The sequence below is a fragment of the Diceros bicornis genome, chromosome 15 (genome assembly GCF_020826845.1).
Source record: "Diceros bicornis minor isolate mBicDic1 chromosome 15, mDicBic1.mat.cur, whole genome shotgun sequence".
NCBI classification, from domain to species: Eukaryota; Metazoa; Chordata; class Mammalia; order Perissodactyla; family Rhinocerotidae; genus Diceros; species Diceros bicornis.
Window position 1 is genome coordinate 37,061,989 of NC_080754.1, and position 22,461 is coordinate 37,084,449.

Genomic DNA, 22,461 nt, shown 5'->3' on the forward strand with positions numbered 1-22,461 from the left:
GAGCTTTAACAGAGAGAAGGGTCCCACAAATTGAAACCACCACAAACCCCAAATCAGAGGGACCTGTAATTCTACCTGGCATCACAGGAAGCCATCAAAAGAACCATCAAGTATTAAGAGAAATAAATGTGGGAAAATACTTAAATGTCTCAGCAAAAGAGATTGATAGAATAAGCTATGAAACTTAGCCACAAAGGAGTACTATGCAGCTATAACAAAGAATGAGGACGATCTCTATGAACTGATATGGAGTGATTTCCAGAAGATAGTGGAGAAAAAGCAGAGTGTAAAAGAGGGTATATAGTCCACTATGTTTGTGTAGGAAACAAGGGGAATTAAGAAAACATATATACATCTATTTGTCTTAACAGATAGAAATACAGAAGAATAAATCAGTAAACAATAAAGTTGCCTACCTACAAAGGGTGGTGGTGGAATGGGGTGGAAGGAATTTAGGAGTAACACTTCTCAAGTATACCTTTTTGGATAGTTTTGAATTTTGGAAGCATATTAATATTCTGCATATTTTAAAAAGAGGAAGGAAAAGAAAAACCTAAAACTGAAACAAAATGACTACAATTGAATTTCAAATTAATTCAGTAGTCTCGGTGAAGAGAAACCGAAGGACCGAGCCAGGTAACTTAGGTACACATTATTTGACTTTAGAACCTCCATCTTTGGCAGGTGTGGAGGAGAGCTGCAAACAAATCCTGAGCTCTCTTCAGTAGGTTTGTTTTATGTAGAGATATGCAAGGCAATTTTCAAACTGTTTTAGATGTATTATAGATTTGAGCAAATCAATAAATGTGCTGATATTGTTAGAAGCAGGATTCTCACTGTGAAAGAAGGTGAATACAAATATAGAATGGGGAAGGCAAGGAATATCTCTATGTGGATAGACTGAATTTGAAGGTATCAGTTTCAGTCTATTACTTTTAAAATAGGCATATCTGCCTGTCTACGCATGTGTCTGTGTAGATGTGTATAGATACACACACAGGTATATGTATGTATATACGTAAACGAATGAATACACGTCTATGTATTGTGTATGTAGAGGTGTACGTGTGTGTGTGTGTGTGTATACACACATATATTTCCTAGCTCTACCTGCTGAAAGGGTCAAGAAGCAAAGACACCTCAGTAGGCATGAACACACCTAGTGCCCCGATCATGGTTTCTAATACCATTTTTTACTTAAAGGAACCAGGGCACCTTGGAAAAAATGACATATCCCACAGCTAGGGTAGGATGGTATGAGGAAATAAAACTTCCCTGGATCTCTCAGTGCTCCTGCAAAAAGCCCTAGACTCCTGGGGCTCTTCATATACCATGAGAATAAAATCTGTAGCTATTTATCTAGTTAACTGCTCTACTCTGAGTCAGAACATAATAAAACCTCTCTTATTTCCCCAAGAAGCCAGTGGTTATAGCCCAGACTACTATAGGTTAATACAGAGGCATTCCAAGAGGCCAGGAACACTGGCGCAGGTGGAAAGAGTCCCAGGAACTTAGAGACATCTCTAGGTGAGTTTATTTATATACCAAAGGGCTGGAGTAAGAAGGGAACCTTTCAGGAGGGGAAGAGGACAGCTACCTCCTGCCTTTTATAGGCAGGGGGAAAAAATCACTTATTTTTTGTCCCTTGCCTATGGAGTATCTGGCTACTCATAGACGATTACTGACCTGGCTCTCATTGCATTGCCCTAGGAGTAAGGACTTTACCAACGAGGGACTAATGCATTTATTATTTACTGTAAGGTATTTAAATAAGAAATCTGTCTCTGATCCAGAACACTTTTTGTGTACATTCCACATAAAATTAATAAAGATGAAACATTAAAAGCCCAATAAATCGGTATAAAATGAACTGGAACATCTTGTTAAGCCAGAAAGCATAGAAGTGTTAAAAGAGAATAAATCGGGCCGGCCCCATGGCTTAGCAGTTAAGTGCGTGTGCTCCGCTACTGGCGGCCCGGGTTCAGATCCTGGGCGCGCACTGACGCACTGCTTCTCTGGCCACGCTGAGGCCGCGTCCCACATACAGCAACTAGAAGGATGTGCAACTGTGACATACAACTATCTACTGGGGCTTTGGGGAACAAAAGGAGGAGGGTTGGCAATAGATGTTAGCTCAGGGCTGATCTTCCTCACAAAAAAAAAAAGAATAAATGATGAGGGCATGCATGTCACAGAGAAACAAGAAACAGCTTGAAGGAACTCCCACTGGCCAAATCTGGGACAATTTGAAGACCAAAGTAACTCAAAACAGTAATGAATTATAAACCATTGAAAAAATAGGAATCCATGAGTTCTTACCAATTATATATAGGTGGGAGGGAGGGAGAAAGGGAGGGAGGGACAGAGGGCAGGAGAGAGAAAGTAAATGGAGGAGAAAGGAAAGTTCTTGCTTATAGTAGAATTCTGAGTGCCAACTGGATGATATGGAGGAGGGAGAGCTGGGATCAAAAGACTATCATTTTGCAACCATCATAGTCAAGATGGTTCAGGCAAAAGTGATCAATGAATATTAAATATAGGAGGAAATTTCGATGAGGAGCTGAATAATGGTACAGTATTAAAATGTTCACCCATAGACAGCGAGGGAAAAAGTCATTATACAGCAGAGAAATCAGACAACACCTTATCCAGGTGATCAAAATTAAAATCAGCTGAGGGGCAGATAGCAGTGGATGCCTCCTGATGTGATGCTCTTAGGAGGACACGACACCATTTATGGAGTTTTCCAGGCAAGAATACATAAACTGAATTTAATATTGAGCAAGCATCAGACAAACCCCAAATATTTTGTTGGTTTTTGGCAACTTTTTTTTTATTGTGAAATTTTTGTTGTACATTATTGTTTATCAGTCACCATATAAGTGCATCCCTCCACCCCTTGTGCCCACCTGCCACACCCCTAGCCCTTGGTAACCACCAAACAGTTCTATCGGTCCATGTGTTGGTTTATCTTCCACATAGGAGTGAAATCATCCACTGTTCGTCTTTATCTTTCTGGCTTATTTCACTTAACATAATACCCACCAGATCCATCCATGTTGTTGCAAATGGGACGATTTTGTCTTTCTTTATGGCTGAGTAGTATTCCATGGTATATATATACCACATCTTCTTTATCCAATCATCAGTCGAGGGACACTTGGGTTGCTTCCATGTCTTGGCTATAGTGAATAATGCTGCGATGAACATAGGGGTGCATAAGCCTCTTTGGACTGTTGATTTCAGGTTCGTTGGGTAGATACCCAGTAGTGGGATAGCTGGATGATAAGGTATTTCTATTTTTAATTTTTTGTGGAATCTCCATACTGTTTTCCATTGAGGCTGCTCCAGTTTGCATTCCCACCAGCAGTAAATTAGGGTTCTCATTTCTCCACAGCCTCTCCAGCATTTGTTGCTTTTTGTCTTTGTGATTATAGCCATTCTAACGGGTGTAAGATGATATGTTAGTGTGGTTTTGATTTGCATTTCCCTGATGATTAGTGATGTTGAGCATCTTTTCATGTGCCTATTGGCTATCTGTATATCTTCTTTGGAGAAATGTCTGTTCATTTCCTCTGCCCATTTTCTGATTGGGTTGTTTGTTTTTTTGTTATTCAGTTGTGTGTGTTCTTTATATATTATGGAGATTAATCCCTTGTCAGATATATGGTTTGCAAATATGTTTTCCCAGCTGGTGGGTTCCCTATTCATTTTGATCCTGGTTTCATTTGCCTTGTAGAAGCTCTTTAACCTGAGGAAGTCCCACTTGTTTATTTTTTCTTTTGTTTCCCTTGTCTGAGTAGACATGGAATTCAAAAAGATCCCTTTATGGCTGACCACAAGTAGTGTACTACCTATATTTTCCTCCAGGAGTTTTATAGTTTCAGGTCTCACCTTCAGGTCTTTGATCCATTTTGAGTTAATTTTTGTGTATGGCGAAAGAAGATGGTCTACTTTCATTCTTTTGCAAGCGGCTATCCAGTTTTCCCAGCACCATTTATTGAAGAGATTTTCCTTTCTCCACTGTATGTCCTTAGCTCCTTTGTCAAAGATTAGGTACCCATAGATATGAGGTTTTATTTTTGGACTTTCAATTCTGTTCCATTGATCTATGTGTCTGTTTTTGTACCAGTACCATGCTGTTTTAATTACTATTGTTTTGTAGTATGTTTTGAAGTCAGGGATTGTGATGCCTCCAACCTTGTTCTTCTTTTTCAGGATTGCTTTAGCTATATGGGATCTTTTGTTGCCCCATATGAATGTTAGTATTCTTTGTTCTATTTCTGTGAAGAATAACCCTGGGGTTCTGATTGGGATTGCATTGAATCTGTAGGTTGCTTTAGGTAGTATGGACATTTTAACTATGTTTATTCTTCCAATCCAAGTGCGTGGAATATTTTTCCATTTCTTTATGTCATCATCAATTTCACTCAATAATGTCGTATAGTTTTCATTCTATAGGTCTTTCACTTCCTTGGTTAAATTTACTCCTAGATATTTTATTCTTTTTGTTGCAATTGTAAATGGGATTGTCTTCTTGAGTTCTCTTTCTATTAGTTCGTTGTTGGTATATAGAAATGCAACTGATTTCTGTAAGTTGATTTTGTACCCTGCCACTTGGCTGTAGTTGTTGACTATTTCTAATAGTTTTCCAATGGATTCTTTAGGGTTTTCTATATATAAGATCACGTCATCTGCAAACAGAGAGAGTTTCACTTCTTCGTTGCCTATTTGGATTCCTTTTATTCCTTTTTCTTGCCTAATTGCTCTGGCCAGCACCTCCAGTACTGTGTTGAATAAGAGTGGCGAGAGTGGGCACTCTTGTCTTGTCCCTGTTTTCAGAGGGATGCCTTTCAGTTTTTCCCCATTGAGTATGATGTTGGCTGTAGGTTTATCATATATGGCGTTTATTATGTTGAGGTACTTTCTTTCTATACCCATTTTGTTGTGAGATTTTATCATAAATGGATGTTGGATCTTGTCAAAAGCCTTCTCTGCATCTAGTGAGATGATCATATGGTTTTTATTCCTCTTTTTGTTAATGTGGTCTATCATATTGATCGATTTGCAGATGTTGAACAATCCCTGTGTCCCTGGTATAAATCCCACTTGATCATGGCATATGATCTTTTTAATGTGTTGCTGTGTTTGGCTTGCCAATATTTTGTTGAGGATTTTGCATCTACATTCATCAGGGATATTGGTCGGTAGTTTTCCTTCTTAGAGTTGTCTTTGCCTGGCTTTGGTATCAGAGTGATGTTGGCCTCATAGAATGTGTTGGGAAGTGTTCCATCTTCCTCTATTTTTTGGAATAGTTTGAGAAGGATAGGTATTATATCTTCTTTGAATGTTTGGTAAAATTCTCCAGAGAAGCCATCTGGTCCTGGACTTTTATTTTTTGGGAGGTTTTTGATTACTGTTTCAATCTCTTTACTTGTGATTGGTCTATTCAAGTTCTCTATTTCTTCTTGATTCAGTTTTGGGAGGTTGTATGAGTCTAAGAATTTATCCATTTCTTCTAGATTGTCCAATTTGTTGGCATATAGTTTTTCATAGTATTCTCTTATAATCTTTTGTATTTCTGTGGTATCTGTTGTAATTTCTCCTTTTTCATTTCTAATTTTATTTATTTGAGCCTTCTCTCTTTTTTTCTTGGTGAGTCTGGCAAAGGATTTGTCAATTTTGTTTATCTTCTCAAAGAAGCAGCTCTTTGTTTCATTGATCCTTTCTACTGTTTTTTAAATTTCAATTTCATTTATTTCTGCTCTTATTTTTATTATTTCCCTCCTTCTGCTGACTTTAGGCTTTGTTTGTTCTTCTTTTTCCCATTCTGTTAGGCGTAGTTTGAGGTTGCTTATTTGGGCTTTTTCTTGTTTGTTAAGGTAGGCCTGTATTGCTATGCGTTTCCCTCTCAGGACCACTTTTGCTGCATCTCATATGAGTTGGTATGGTGTATTTTCATTTTTGCTTGTCTCCAGATATGCTTTGATTTCTCCTTTAATTTCATCAACGATCCATTGGTTATTTAGTAGCTTGTTGTTGAGTCTGCACAGCTTTGTCACTTTCCTGGTTTTTTCCTTGTAGTTGATTTCTAACTTCATGGTATTATGGTCTGAAAAGATGCTTGTTATGATTTCAATCTTCTTAAATTTATATAAGCATGCCTTGTTTCCCAACATGTGGTCTATTCTTGAGAAGGTTCCATGCGCACTTGAGAAGAATGTGTAATCTGCTGTGTTTGGATGGCGTGCTCTGTATATGTCTATTAAGTCCATCTCATCTAGTTTTTCGTTTAGGTCCATTATTTTCTTATTTATTTTCTGTCTGGATGATCTGTCCATTGATGAGAGTGGGGTGTTAAGATCCCCTATTATTGTGTTGTTGTTAATATTTCCTTTTAGGTTTGTTAATAGTTGCTTTATGTACCTTGGTGCTCCTGTATTGGATGCATATATATTTAAAAGTGATATGTCTTCTTGGTGGAGTGTCCCTTTTATCATTATATATTGCCCCTCTTTGTCTCTCATTACCTGTTTTATCTTGAAGTCTACTTTGTGTGATATGAGTATGGCAACACCTGCTTTCTTTTGTTTACCATTAGCTTGGAGTATTGTCTTCCAACCTTTCACTCTGAGCCTGTGTTTGTCTTTAGAGCTGAGATGTGTTTCCTGGAGGCAGCATATTGTTGGGTCTTGTTTTTTAATCCATCCCACCACTCTGTGTCTTTTGATTGGAGAGTTCAGTCCATTTACATTTAGGGTAATTATTGATATATGGGGGCTTCTTGTTATTTTATTGCTCTTTTTCCAGTTCTTTTGCATTTCTTTTGTTTCTCGCCTCATGTGTTTCAGACTACCAATTTAGTTTGGAAGTTCTGTATGGGGGTTCTCTTAGTTTTCTCTTTCTTTATCATGTGTGATTCTGTTCTAATTATTTGGTTAGTGGTTACCATGAGGTTTGTATAAAACATCTCGTGGATGTGATAGTTCATTTTTTGATGGCCTCTTATTCCCTTAGAGTAAGTCGATTCTATCCCTATCCTCTTCCCCTTCTAAGATATTGTTGTCACATCTTATTCCTTCTTGTGTTGTGAGTGTGCATTTAACATGATGAGGTTGTATGTATGCTTGGTGCTTACCTTCCCTTGATCTTTGGTTTTATAATTAAGTGTCTGCTAGTCTATTTTGATAGAGGACTGCAATTTTTCTGGTTTTGTCAACCTATTTTCCTCCTTGTTCAAAACTTTGAATCCCCTTTCTTTTTTTCCTCAGGGATGAGGGCCTTCTTGAGCACTTCTTGTAGTGGGGGTCTTGTGGCAATAAACTCCCTTAGTTTTTGTTTATCTGGGATAGCTATTATTTCTCCATCATATCTGAAGGATATTTTTGCTGGATAGAGTATTCTTGGCTGAAAGTTTTTGTGCTTCAGAATTTTGAATATATTATTCCACTCTCTCCTAGCCTGTAAAGTTTCTGTCAAGAAATCAGCTGAGAGCCTGATAGGAAATTCTTTGTATATTATTTTATTTTGTTGTCTAGCTGCCCTTAATATTTTTTCTTTGTTGGTGACTTTTGCCAGCTTTATTTCTATATGCCTTGGAGAGGGTCTTTTTGTGTTGATATATTTAGGAGATCTATTTATTTAATTCACTGGTATTTCCAGCTCCTTCCCCAGGTTTGGGAAGTTCTCAGATATTATTTCTTTGAACAAGTTCTCTGCTCCTTTTTCCCTCTCTTCTCCCTCTGGAATACCTATAATCCTTATGTTGGATGTCCTAATTGAGTCGGATATTTCTCTGAGAGTTTCTTCATTTCTTTTTAGTCTTAGTTCTCTTTCCTCCTCCATCTAGAGCATTTCTGCATTGCTGTACTCAATATTGTTAATTCTTTCCTCCATATTGTCAGCTCTGATGCTTAAGGCTTCCAGATTTGTCTTTATCTCCTCTATTGTGTTTTTCATCTCTAAGATTTCTGATTGGTTTTTTTTATAGTTTCAATCTCTTTTGTGAAGAAACTCCTGATTTCACTGAATTGTCTGTTTTTCTTGTATTTCATTAGCTTTTTTATGATGGCTATTATGAATTCTCTGTCATTAAGGTTATACATTTCTGTGCTTTCTGGGTTGACTTCTTGGTGCTTGTCATTTTCCTTTTGGTCTGGCGATTTAATATATTTTTGCATGGTGCTTGTCGATGTTGGCTTACTTTTCCTCATAGTGAAAATATATGGTTGCAGTTTCCTCTTGCTCCTGCTGGGTGTGGGTCAAGGGCTGTGTATTCTGGCCCGTCTCAATCCGCAGGCACTCTCGTTGACCCCTGGCTGATCTGAGGCGTGGCTGAGTGGAGGCTGCTGGGGGGTAAGCGTGGAAACAGCTGGAGCTGGAGCGTGGGAACAGCTGAGACTGGAGCACAGCTAGGCCAAAGCAGCTGGGGTTCAGGTGCGGGTGGGTTGAAGCAGCAGCAGCTGAAGTGACACTGGGCCAAAGAAGCAGGGGCTGAAGCACCACTGAGCCGAAGAAGCTGGAACTGGAGTGCACTGGGCCAAAGAAGGAAGAGCTGGAGCGCCACTGGGCCAAAGAAGCTGGAACTGGAGTGCACTGGACCAAAGAAACTGGAACTGGAGTGCGCTGGGCTGCAGAAGGAGGACCTGGAGTGCCTCTGGGCCAAAGAAGCTGGAACTGGAGTGCAGTGGGCCGAAGTTGCTGGCACCAAGTCAGCTGGAGCCTGAGCACAGGCCAAGCCAAAGCCGCTGGAGCTGCTGGGGCAGGGCAGTCAAGCCGAAGGAGCTGGGGCCGTGGCACAGTAGATCCAGGGAAGCTGGGACTGTCGCTTGGTCTAGCTGGAGCAGCTGGGGCTGTGGCATGGTGGGGCCTGAGCTGCCGCTGCCTCTGGTGCGGGGGCACAGGCTCGCCCCACTGCTGGTTGGGCCCAGGTGACTGGGGGCCGCTGTCTGTGGGGTTGGGGCATGGTCATGCTCCCCCTGCTGGTGGGGCCCAGGCGCCTGGGGGCCACTGCCTCTGGGGATGGGGCTGAGCTGAAGCGCCAGTCAGGCAGGCTGGGTGGGGGAAGGGCACTTACTTTCACCTCCCCAATCTCAGAGGTTTCTCACCTCGCTGTCGCTCTTTGCTCTCCTGAGGGGCTAGCTTGTTGAAACTATCCTTGCAACAGTTCCGCTCACTCTGTAGTGGGATCCCCTTGGGCTGTGAGGGGTCTTGGAGAGCGCTGGTTTTCATGTGACGAGCCGCAACCCCCGCCCCGGAGAGCCACGTGGTCTCAGTCTCTGGGTCGCAGTCCTTGGGGAAGGAAGGGAGCTCCTTTAACTTCCTTCCACTCACTCTGGGGATTCCAGCACCTCAGTCCTTGGGTGTACAGTTGCCTGGGTGTCTCAGACATCCCCTGAGTTGTGTGAATAGATTCTGCTGGAATATGAATATTCTTTTTGTTACGTCTTAGAGCGAGAGAGTTCAATGGGGGAAGCTCACTCTGCCATGATGTTGACATCACTCTTTTTTTTTTGTTTTTTTTAAAGAAGAACTTTATTCTTCAAAAACGTCAATGTCTTAAACGATAAAGAAAGGCTACGGAAATATTCCAGATTAAAAGAGATTAAGATGCATAAGAACTAAATGCAATACCAGCTTCTGAACTGGATTTTCTACTAGAATAAAAAAAATGCCATAAAAGACATTATCAGGTCAATTAAAACTGGAATGCAGACAGATTCAAGTATGGTTTCAACATAAATGTATGGAAGTGATAACGGTACTTTGGTTACATAAGACACAGTATTCTTATTCTTAGGAAATACACACTAAAATATTATCTTAGTCAGTTCCAGCTGTTATAACAAAATACCATAGATGGAGTGGCTTAAACAACAGACGTTTATTCCTCACAGTTCTGGAGGCTGGGAAGTCCCAAAATCAAAATACCAGTAGATTCAGTTCCCCAGTGAGGGCCCACTTCCTGGCTTGCAGATGGCTGCCTTCTCCCTGTGTCCTCACAAGGTGAAAGGAAAGGGAGTTCTGGTCTCTCTCCCCCCTTCCTCTTCTTATGAGGATCTTAATCCCTTCATCTTGGGGGCCTCACCCTCAAAAACCTCATCTAAACCTAATTATCTCCAAAAGTACCATCACATTGGAGGTTAGGGCTTCAACATATGAATTTGCGGGGTGGGTGTAAACTGCCTTTGTCGGGGGGGGGCTCTTTCCTCTTCAACTCAACTGAAGCCCTTGCAGGGAGGAGAACATTGCATTCTCCCACTTTTCCCCCATACCAGGCAAGGTCTTGTGGGAGCTTATTTGCTTGGTTGAATGGAATCTGGGCAGCTGGTTGCACACCAGATGGGTGGGCCACACAAGGGAAAAAAGACTGAAAGCAGCTCTGACATGTTAAAAACCACTTATGACCCAGAGCTTTGGAATAAGAAGGCAAGCTGAGGCAATATCAAGTCACAGCTCCCTCTCTGGTTCTGAAAAATATCAGTGACCCAGATTGTGTCTGCTGGTCAAAATCAAGAAGTCCTAGAACTCAGGATATCTTTCATGTCTAAATTGCAGCTCCCAATCATGATGCTAAAATACTATATCAAAAGGGTTCCATCAAAATCACCCAGCTCACCTTAGCAATTTTTAGATCTTCTTTTAATGGAAAGTGTCCCCACCTATCTAGACACCAGTCTGTCAGCATCTTGAGAAGAAAAATTGGAGCTTAAAGAAAGCATAGGGGATTTAAAACGCTGCTGGCAAACAAGCTTAGATCCAAATCCCACCTCCATCACTTACTTTCTGTACTACCCTGAGCAACTCAAACTCTGTGAGCTTAAGTGTCCTCATGTAAAATAGTGGTTGCTGATCACACCTCATAGGGTTGTCATAAAGATCAAATGAGATAAGCAATGTATGGCCCTTAGACAGTAGAAGTATTTAATAAGTATACTAGCTATTATCTCAGGATAAGCCTCACTAAGTAACCTTGGAATGCCCTCTTTGTAGTCCAGTCAGCACGTGTGCGTGTGCTATGCACAGGACGTAGGTCCTCTCTCCCCAGCCCATACAAGAGCTTCTGAGGAAGGCACCAGGCCATCTTGTCCCATTGTCTCCTCCCTCGGACCCGCTGAACACAGCAGGGACTCAGCTGACTCACATGAAACTTTCTGACTCTTAGAGTCAGAACTGAACTTACTTAAAGACACACATTTAGCTATATGGTTTTCCTGTCAGATCTCATAACAACACCTGGCACATGCATGCCTGAATAGATCTGCTGAGCTGAAACTTCACGGTATGACACAGTTGTCTATAAAAAGCCATTTTCTCAATAAGAAAACCACCTTTTTGTTTTCCATGGCTTGGTCACAGCCCAGATGCACAAAATGTTGTCTCGTGCCACGTGAGGGGAAGGGGAAACTGAACAAACATGTGCCCAGCTACCCTCAGAAGACAGCTGCTGTCAGGAGGGGCTCTCCATCTGGGAAAAGAATGAGCTTCTCAAAGGCAGAATTCTACCAAAGCCACAGCTATTCCCTCAGCAACTGCTGGGTGCTGGGGGCGGGGGGACTCAGTTTGCTCATCCAAAGAAACAGACGCAAAATAGCTAGGATAACCAACCAGGACAAGAGAGAGAGAAGACGGACTGCCAGCTTCCTAGGATATCAAGATGCGAAAGGGCAATGATGGAACGGTGTTGGTCACAGTTCAGTATCACAAGAAGCACTGTCATGGAGCTGCCCGTGATGCAAGTCTTCGAGGAACAGCCCAGATGTTTAGTGCCACTTATGGAAGGAGAGCAAGGAGGATCAGTGTGACCTGAGGAAAACTGGGAAAGGCTTTCTTGAGAGTGGACAGTGTACCCTGGGAAGTGGGCGACCCTCATTTTAGCCCTGGTAATCAGGAAGCAGAGGGAAAAATGTGCTTCATTGGAAAACTATGCCTTGTCTACAGCACTTCCTTTCTCTTTATCAGATTTTGATTCTGTGGGAGCTGTTCTGCAACTCTGTAAACTGTAGCTAACTACAGACATGCTTACTCAATCTCGCCCAGTAGAGTTTCGATTGACTTCCCTCCTCCTCCTTCCCACCTCACGGAAAAAACAGTTTCATTCCTTTATTCAAAACTTGTGCTGTTTTGACTTTTCCTCTGAACAGGTTATAACATCTGCCTGGTTCCTTCAGATAAATAAAATAGACTCTTTAACACGTGTTCATTTGTATATCTGTATGAGAGTCGTGATCTTACTTTTTTTCTGAAAATCATCCTTTGATGGAAGTCTTACCTTGCTTCTGCTAGTGGCCCCAAGCCGCATCCTTGCAGGGAAACAAGTGGCCCATTTGCCTGGGATTTGGGAAGGCACAGCGATTCCTCAACAGACAGAGGCAGGCCTTCAAGCTTCCTTAGAGACCATCGCCACCATTTACAGAGCCCTTGCTGCCTACCAGGCTCTGGGTGAAATGCTCCACACTTAGTAATCTCACTTGATCATACAAAGACCCTGCATGGTAACTTTTCTTATTCCCCTTTTACAAATAAGGGAATTGAGGTTCAGAAAGATAAAGCAACTTGCTCAAGTCACTCACATGGAGGAATTTGATACAAGTCTGTCTCTTCATTCCCAGGCAACCTTACCTTGGCTTTAAATAAAGTTCTAGAATCTTTGCAGGATTGGGATTTAGTTCTTCACTAAACACCATGAAGAGATGCCCAAGAACGGAGTGGCCTCCCCAGTCCAAGAGAATTTTCAGGGCTCTTCCATGCTCTCTCTCTCTATTGCTGTTGCCTACTGATCCGCAGATCATACCACCCCTGATGGAACAGAGCTTGATTTCTCTCTGAATTCATGCTCTCCAGCCTCAAAGTGGCCAGTGTGGCCTGGAAATCCTACTCCATTCTTCTGGGTTACTCTGTCCTCCACTCTCCTCAAAGACAATTTCAAACCTTCTTTGCTTAAACCTCCTCTACTAAAACCTCTCTCCGCCTCAGCCTCCCTCCAACACGACCTTGCTGCATCCTACTTTGCAGAGAAAATAGAGGCCCTTTCATTCATCCACTACAAACGGCCTCCAGCTACACCTCTCCCGTTCTTCCTCCTGCTGATTCCCTCCTGCTGAGGTTAATCCTCAGCTGGGCTTTGGATCAACACTCCCCCCCATCACTTACTTATTATCTCCTCTTGTTAGTAGACTCAGTTTCTCCCTCTATTAACTGATTTCTCCTCACTGACTTAAAAAAATTTTTTTTATTGTGGTAAAATATACATAACATAAAATGTACCATTTTCACCATTTTTAAGTGTATGGCTCAGTGGCATTAAGTACATTCACCCGCTTGTACAACCATCACGAGCATCCATCTCCAGAACTTTTCCACCTTCCCAAACTGAAACTCTGTCCCCATTAAACAATAATTCTTCCCTCCTCCCAGGCCCTGGCAAGCACCATTCTACTTTCTGTCTCTATGAATTTGACTCACTCCAGGTACTTTATATAAGTAGAATCATATAGTGTTTGCCCTTTTTTGACTGTCTTCCCATCGACTTTTAAACATATTCAACTCTTTCCAGTCTAAAAAATGAAAAGAACAAAAACTGGCCCTGGAACCCTCAACTCTTTATAGCTATTGCCCTGTTTCTCTCCTGCCCTTCAGAGCCAGACGTCTTGAAAGAACCATCCACATTTGCCTTCCCCACTCACTCCTCCATACTCTCCAGTCTGGCTTCTGGCTTCATCACTCTCCCACACAGCTGTTGTTAAGGTCACCAGTGGCCTCCACTTTGCTAACAAGAGTCTATGATTTTCAGTCTTCATCTAAACTTGCCTCTTAGAAGCATCTGACAGGGCTGACTACTCGCTTTCTCTCTACCCAAAACTCCTCTGTAGGTCTTCTCTCCTCTCTACACACTCTCTCTCTAGTGTTCTCCTTCAGTCCCCCTGTCTCATTGCCACACAGGTATAGACAATTCACAAATTCTCATCTCCAGTCCAGACCTTTCCACTCAACTCCAGCCCCAATGGTGCAACTGTCTACCTGACATCTCTTCATACGTTATCTAAAAGGTAGCTCGGATCAACCACATCCAGAACCACGTTTTTCTCTCTTCCTTGCTCTCTGACCCTAGGCCTTACAACACAAAACATCTTCAAGTACTTCCAATCTCAGTGACTTCTAGTCGGCCAGTTACATAAGCCAGAAACTCAGCTGCACCTTTGGCCTCTCTCCCTTCACCTCTCACATCCAGTTCAACATAAAGCCGTTGACCGCACGTACCAAATAGCTCTCAAATCCATTCTTTCTCACATTCACCTTCATTTCCACGCTGGTGCAACCACCAGCATTTCTAGTACAGATGACTGCAAAAGCCTCCAACTGTGTCTCTCCATCTACTCAGTGCCTCTGATCAGATGGAAGCCAGGAGGTTTACAAAATGCAACTCTGGTCACGCCACAAAGAATAAAACTTGATGCAGCCCCACGACTTGCTCCTTCTTACCTTCAGCCTCATCTCTCCCTACAACCCCTGCACATACCTTCACCTCTTCCTAGGTCCTTGCACTATGGCCTTCCCTACGCTGTTGCCTCTTCCTGAAAAGCTCTTATGCCACCCTTCTCATCATCTACTCCTACTTCTCCTACACAGCTAAGTATCACCTCCTTGCTTTTGCTGACTTCTCTGACTAGGGAAATTTCCCTTTTACAGGCTCTGGTAGCACCTTGACCCTCTCCTTTGAGTTATCTGTTGCAACTCCATATTTCTTTGTATGACTATTGATTGTACCTGTAAGCAATAGGAGAATAGGGGCTGGGTTCATCAGCAGCCTCTGCACCCAGCTCAGTGTTTGCACACATAAATATAACTGTAGCCAACAGTTATTGACACAAGTGCCAGGTACAAAGTGCTTTGCATAGATTTTCTCACTTATTCCTCCCAACAACCCTGTGAGGTAGGTACTACTATTCTGTCTTCTCTACAGATGAGTAAACGGAGGTATAAGTAACTTATGCATGATCATTTAGCTAACGAAGCAGAGCTGCATTTCAACCCTAGGCAGGCTAACTGCCAAGCCTATGTACTGACTACTACACTCTCTTCAGTACTGTCCGTATTTGTGGAAGGAAGGAAGGAAGGGCAAATAAAATCTCTCCAGGATATTTAGGAACCATCTTACACAGAAGCAGAGGTAAGCATTTGCACTCCCTCAGATGCCCTCCAGCTCCAGGATTTCTGTGCCTGGGGCATGAGAAGGGAAAAGAGAAAGAAGAGGAAGCTTGTCCCAACTCCTTTACCTGATTTTCTAAACTTTCCAGAGTCTGAGCAGCCAGAGGGTCCATCCTCATCTCCTTCTATAGGGCAACATGAATCCACACCCACACCCCCACGCCAGCCAGGCCTGCTTGACTGTCTCCTTCATTCCTATGAGTCTCGGTCCTGCCAATCCCACTTTCTGGAATGCCCCCCTACTGCTATTTCTCCAAATCCTGCCCATCTTTCAAAGTCTAGCTCAAGAGTCTCTTGCTGACCAATCTATTTCTTTTAACCTTCCCTCTTATAATTTATAATAAAAGTAATATAAAAACACAAAATATAAGATTGAACAATAAACAGGTATTAGAAGCACCTAGAGGCTACTAGAAGATAATACAGTGACAGAAAGTGACTTTCTAATGATAATAATAGTATTTGAGGAAGAACAGAAAACAAGATGGTGGCTGCTTGTAAAAAAGTTGAGTTCCTCAATCCCTGTCCCTGTCATAAAAAGGTTCCCATGACTGTGGACCTCAAGTGGAAAGCAGTCCATGCAGGAAGCAGCTTCTGCCCAGCTAGTAAGTTCCCGAAGGTCAGGGAGTGCAGAGATCACTGTCTGAGAGAAACAGAAGTAGAGGCCTGGCAGAGGTGAGGAGAAATGTATATTCTACTGGGACAGTGCTGGAAGGGCACTTATGATGCCCTCCAGGATTCATTCCACACCCAGGAGTCCTAGGCAAGTGTAGGGTCTAAACACTGACATAACAATAGCCAAGGCTCAAGTGTTTACTCAGAAAGGACAAACATCAATGGTTGTGAGTGAGGTGAATGGGTTTGCAGCCCTAACACGCTATTTTTGAAATGTGAGTAACCCATTTGTTCACACTAATTAAATCTATTAACAGAACTTTGTGGCAGGAGTATTTCTCAAGTTTCCATTAGTATTGAGAAATCAGCATGTGCTGCCTGGAAATACTTCATGAGACTAATTATCTAGGGGAATTCATGAGGTCATACATGAATTCAAATGCCATATTACACATAATCCTAATGGTGATGATGTCTTATAATACTTGTGTAACATTTTACAGCTTATAAAGCACTCCCACATGTATTGCGTCATTTACTTTTTCTAACACTTCTCACTCCCCCTGGATATTCTCTGTTCTGTTGTTCCTCATACAACAGTCTGGATATGACCTGGCAGCTGCAGGGATAGCAGAAGTCTGCTTTCTCTGGGCACTGGACACCTCTATTAGTGCAGACTAATGCCACCGGGGCTTTCTCATGAACACATCACCAGGTTGGGTCACGGAATCACGGTCTTCTCCTTCTCCAGTGAGGAATCCGAGACTCAGGAAAGTCAGGGGACTTAATTAAGCTGGCAGCTTTGATGTGCTTCTAGTAGATACATTCTACTTTAGAGCCCATACTGTGGCCCTTCTCTCCATATCTGCACAGAAGAAATTTTACCTGAGAGTTCATCAGGCGAATGGTGGTTTTCGTGCCCACGTCTTGTTGGAAGTTGGCTGTGGGTGCCCCATTAAACCTCATGACTGCATCATGATCATCTATAAACCACAAGGAAACAGAAAAGAGGTGATGAGCACCAGCAATACGCAGAAAGAGAGAAGGTCTGGAGGAGTGAGAGCAGGAAGAAGGGGAGGGGCAAGAGAATAATGCTTCCTAATCTTTATCCCATCATGGTACACAGGGGAAAATCACCATATTTAAATGGTGCAATCAGGTAAAGTTCATAGACAGAGATGACCACCTGTCTGCCCAGCCATTGCAAGGGCTAATGATTTTGATATCATCGAAATCCATTCAATGATATCAGTGTGCCTCAGCACAGCAGAAAAGTGAACAGGGCCAGTGGAATCACTATTCTGGTTACCAAAGAAGCAAACCAAATATTCCCTTGGTATCACCAAGCAAACCAAATATTCCCTTGGTATCACCAGTAGGTCACATTTCTATCCCTGTCAGAAAAATGAAGACACTTCCATAAGCTCAGTCTAACCCACAAGTGCAAAGTACCCCGTAGCACTCGGAAAAGCTTGCAGTGCTCAGCAATTGGAAGGAATTCATCGTGGCATCCAGGACTACTCCCTAAGCGTTCCATTTAGGAACCTGAGGCCTAGGATAGGTCACAAACCTGGGTGGTAGAAGAGATGGGACAGAAGGTCACAGAGCTAAACTAAACCCTATATTTTCTATTAAAAAAAAGAGAGAGAGAAGAAGCTCTTTGTCAGAAACAATGTCCTAAATCCAGCCAAGATCAAACAGACCACCTTGTTAAAAAATCTACTCTCTCCCTGGCTCTAGTTCCCTGCCATTGTAGCTGTTTAAGCAGAGTTTGGAAGACTTGGAGAAGTTTCTCTACCCAGCATTGACCAATCTGATGGGGAAGGGAACTGATGACTTTTAAGACCCATCCCAACCCTAGGCCTCTATGATCCTATGACAACTCATCCCAGCCTTACTTGTTCAAGCAAGTTTGGGGTTCACCACTGAAATATGCATGAGATTTGAGGGTAGCCGAATCCTCCATTGTTCTATTTCTCTCCATGTGGGTTGATTTTTGGTGGTTCTTCATCCTCAAACGTGGGATCAGGAGGAAGGGGGGGTGCTTTTGGCTCAATAAGATGATCTGAAGGGAACATACCCACAGAATTAAGAGATGAAAGCCACCCTCTTTATTTCAATTCTAATATATGTACAAAACCTCAGGAATCTAGACCTGTCACTCACAAAAACAACCCTGTCTGCAATCCTAGGACAAAATATCATTGAACTGGATTGAAAATTACATGAGATGTACATAGTCCAAACTTTATGAGCTTACAGGGCAGGCACACTGAGCTGCAAATAGGGAGGAGGTGCATCTTTATACAACTCAGATTGCAACAAGTTTTGTCAGAATCAGTCACTGGTTTCAAAAGTGACCAGTAGTAATCACACTGGGCCATCAGATCCATCAGAAACTCCACTTAGTCAGCTTCCTCATTTCACAGATGAAAAAATTATTAATCTGAGGGTCCTAGTAGAAAAGAGAAGACAAGCTCAAATGGAGTAATTGAGAGTTGAATAAAAGGACTACTTACAAAGTTGTAGGCACGGTTTAAGGAAATCAACAAGGAATGGGTTGATATCCCAGGGTTGGCTGCAGCAGGGAGCTGTTACTACCCTTGCACCTAATGTGGCAAGAGGAGCAGAGACCCTTGGCTGAAGAAGGCCAGCTACCAGAACTGTGGCCTTTAGGAGAATCCAGCTACTGCTAATGTCCAGCTGGCGAGAAAGGAATCAATACTCCCTACTCTCTTTCCTCCTTCCCTCTGACTTCTAGGCCTGAAGGGACAAAAGAGAGAGCAGACTCAGAGACAGAGAGCCTCTGCTTGAAAGGGGCTGAGACTTTCAGTCAAAGGAGAAAAGCAGCCTGTGGTCACTCTGCAAGGAGAGATCTAAAGGGACAGATACCCTGACCTCACTCTCCTTCTTCTCAGATTCACACCAGGGCTTCCATTGTCTCACCCCAAATAAAAGCCAGAGGGTGAGGAAGCCCAGCTGACAAGTCTAAGATTTCAATTTCCCAGGGCACAGAGTCAGGTAGACAAGGGTGGAAAGAGGACTTGGACGGGCAAAAGGAGAAGACCAGCACAGGAGGCTCAGGCTAGGCCTGGTGTTGACCATAAGAAGGGGGACTATTTTTGTTCATTCAACAAGTACTGATTAAGCACCTACTCTTTGCCAGGCACAGCTCTAGGTGCTAGAGACACTGACTGTGAGCAAGAAAGGGCCTTGCCCTCAGAGATCTCACAATCTACTTGCAAGGAGAGAGACAATAAAGAAGCACAACCACTTATACTCCAGGTATTACAGATTGTGATTAATACTATGACACAAATAAATTGAGCTGGGTAACAGAGACCCTGAGGGAATCTCCTTTAGCTAGAGTGATGACTCAGGAAATGCCTCTGAGCTGAGACCCAAAGCACGGCCGGGCATGGGAAAGGTCCATGGGCAGGGTCCAGCCAGAGGATGCAGCAGCGCCAAGACCCCAAGGTAGATAAGGATTTAGCTGGAGACAAGTGAGTGAGAAGAAGAAAAATAAAAGATGCATTTAAAGAGGCCAGCAGGAACCACATCACGCAGGCTGTGGGGCCAGGTATAAAGTGTAGGTTTTATTGTAAGAAAAGAAAAATTCAATCAAAGAAGAAAACCTTAAAACAGGCCAATGAATTGGGCTCATAAAGAAAGGGGATAGAATCCTTGTTTGCCAAATCGCCCTTGGCTACTGAAGGCTGAAGAACTTTTGAACTCAAATAAGCCTCTAGGAAATCAGCAGGAGAAATCCACAGTCACCGGGATCCCAGCAAACAAGACTTACAAGGAGGAAAGCTGAGAAAACAGGGGACACTCCTTCTCTTTTACTTAGAATTAGAGTGCAGAAAAAGATGCAAATTAGAAAAGGAAGAGATAAATGCACCAATGTGCAGATGATATAATTACATGCCTAGAAAATTCAACAAAATCAGCTCGTTAGTCAATTCATAAATACATCAAAACCCAGTGCCCCCACATAGTGAGTAACTCCAAACAGCTAGAAAGTACAGTGAAAGAAATTTTATCACAATTTGGGCCAAACGTTTTTTATATTTTCAACTTAGCTTAATGAATCATGTAACCATTTATGGAAGACTACATTTTGATTCTGGTTGGAGAAATTAGATATAAAATAGATCAAGGTCATCCAACTATGGCCCGCAGGCCAAATCTGGCCCCTCCTCTGTTTCTATAAATAAAGTTTTACTGGGACACAGCCAGGCCCATTCACTTACTACTGTCTATGGCTGCTTTGGCACCACAACAGCAGAGCTGAGTAGTTGTGAGAGACACTGTATGGCCTCAAAACCAAAAATATTTCCCACCTGGCCCTTTATAGGAAAAGTTTGCTGACCCCTGATATACACAATCATGCTCTCTGAGCTGCTCATTCCAAGGGTGTCTTCTCCTTCCTCACTCTACCCAAGAACTTGTCCCACCTCCCCCAAGCTCCATCCCCCTTTGCCTTCCATTGTATAATATGCTCCTGATTCTCCTCCAGCCCTTCTCGCCGGCCCTTCTGAACTTTTTTTGCTTTTTCCTATTCTTTCTCTGTTCTTTAAACTTTCTGCAGGTTTTCTCATCAGTCTCTTTCCTGGATTACAACTATCACCTCGATACAAATGACTCCTAAGTCTGATCTCCTGCCCTGACTCTTCTCCAGAATCAAATACCCAACTGCATAGATACCTACCCAGGGAAATCCACAAACACTTCAGACTCAGCACATCTAAGATGAAACCTGTCCCCCTCCAGAAGCCTGCTCCCTGTGATACGATATAGCCTGTTCCCAGGCTACAAACTCTGGCTCTCGCCTCTCGCTCAGTCATTTCTACTGAGATACCAAGTTCTGTCTCTTCTACCTCAAGATGTCTCTCAGATCAGACCTTTTCTTTCCATCACCACTACCACTACTCAGACAGGACTGGCACTTCTCACCTGGCTGTGGCAATAATCCCTAATAATAAAGAGATTATATAGTAGTCCCCATAGAGAAGGCAACTCAGAGGGAAACGAGAAAATGTCTCCAAAATGCGTATGATCCCATTGCTTCCTTGCTCAAAAGCCTTCTAGGGCTCTCTGTGGCTGAAATAATGAAACCCAAAGTCCTTCAACATTCTCTAAGAGCTGACTCCTGGCTACTTTTCTGGCCTCATTCCTCAGCCCTCTTCACCCACAGGGCCCCATATCCCAGCCAAACAGGATTATTAGTGATGTCCAAATGCACTCTGCACTTTTTCCCAGGAAGCCTTTGCTTCTTGCTTTTGCCTCAACTCAGACTGCTCTTCTCCTTTCCTCTAGGAGAGCAAGTAAGCAAGTATATCACGGGATTTCGGGTTTTTTTTTTTTTTTTGGGGGGGGGGGTGAGAAAGATTGGCCCTGAGCTAACATCTGTTGCCAAGCTTCCTCTTTTTGCTTGAGGAAGATTGTTGCTAAGCTAACATCTGTGCCCATCTTCCTCTATTTGGTATGTGGGACACCACCACAGCATGGCTTGATGAGCAGTGTGTAGGTCCACGCCCGGGATCCAAACCCCGTGAACCACAGGCCGCGGAAGCGGAGCGTGCGAACTTAACCACTATGTCACCGGGCCAGCCCCTAAAGGGATTTTTAATCTGACAAGGAATTCATCATACTAAATTTTATTATAAAGCTACAATCACTATGAGGCATGAGAGCAGAAGGGCTAAGTATGGGGGCCTTTGAGTCAAAGGACCCAGTTTCAAGTCCACATCTGCTATTAACCAGCTATATAACCTCTTTGAGCCTCAATACTTAGCTTATCAGTAAAATGGGAACAATTATCATACCCACCTCACAGGATTGCTGGAGGGATTAAAAGGGCAAGACCTGCTAGGCACACAGCAGGTGCACAATGAGCATTCCCCCTATTGGTTATAATGTTTTAAATTATGCTATTGTTTGAAATGAAAATTCAAGCAAATCTAAGATACTTTACATGTATACATATCAAAAATCATTGAAAATGACTGAGCCCACCATTAGCTTGTTTGTGGGACTGCTGGAGACCATTTTGCAATAGACAAAAAAAGAACCATAAAACTTATCTTACTTTGGCCCTCTAGCCCGACTCCTGAGGATATTTCCCTTTTTGAAGGACAGTGGTAGTCACTTAAGTTATCTGCACAAAAACCCTGTTAGCAGTACTATTTTTAAGAGCAAACAGTTTGAAACCATCTGATACATTCGATAGTCGGGAAGAGGCTGGACAAATTCCAGGTGTCCTGAGAAGGCTCTGGACCTGGCATGCTGCCTAATGCTCAGAGGCCTTCAACAGAGGGCCTCTCCTTTCCCTTTTCTCTTTGTATTCTAAGTTCTTGTTTTGTATTGTTGATGCATCCATGAATGAATGCCTTAAAATACCTGTTAGACTAATTCCTTGCCCAGAGGAAATATTCTACAAAAGGAAGAACATTTTAAGTCTCACATGCAATTTTTGTTACATCTCAGGATCCACATCCTTCCGTGGAAATACATATTTGAAATTATAACTGCAGTCTATAGAAAAATATTATCTTAACTAATGTTTATTTAAATCACTCCAAACTTTTATGGAGGGCATGAAAATAAAGATTAGAGTTCCAATTCATAGAAGTATTA

General features: G+C 42.6%; 1 protein-coding gene across 14 annotated transcripts in view; it reads right to left on the minus strand.

Moving 5' to 3' along the window:
* ST6GAL1 (ST6 beta-galactoside alpha-2,6-sialyltransferase 1) overlaps nucleotides 1-22,461 on the minus strand; it is a 122,928-nt gene that overhangs the window by 10,619 nt on the left and 89,848 nt on the right. For all 14 annotated transcript variants that reach the window (XM_058556140.1, XM_058556150.1, XM_058556139.1 and 11 more), the window contains one exon: nucleotides 16,708-16,805. In XM_058556140.1, the coding sequence (XP_058412123.1) occupies nucleotides 16,708-16,805 (98 nt within the window). The remainder of the gene's footprint in view (nucleotides 1-16,707; nucleotides 16,806-22,461) is intronic.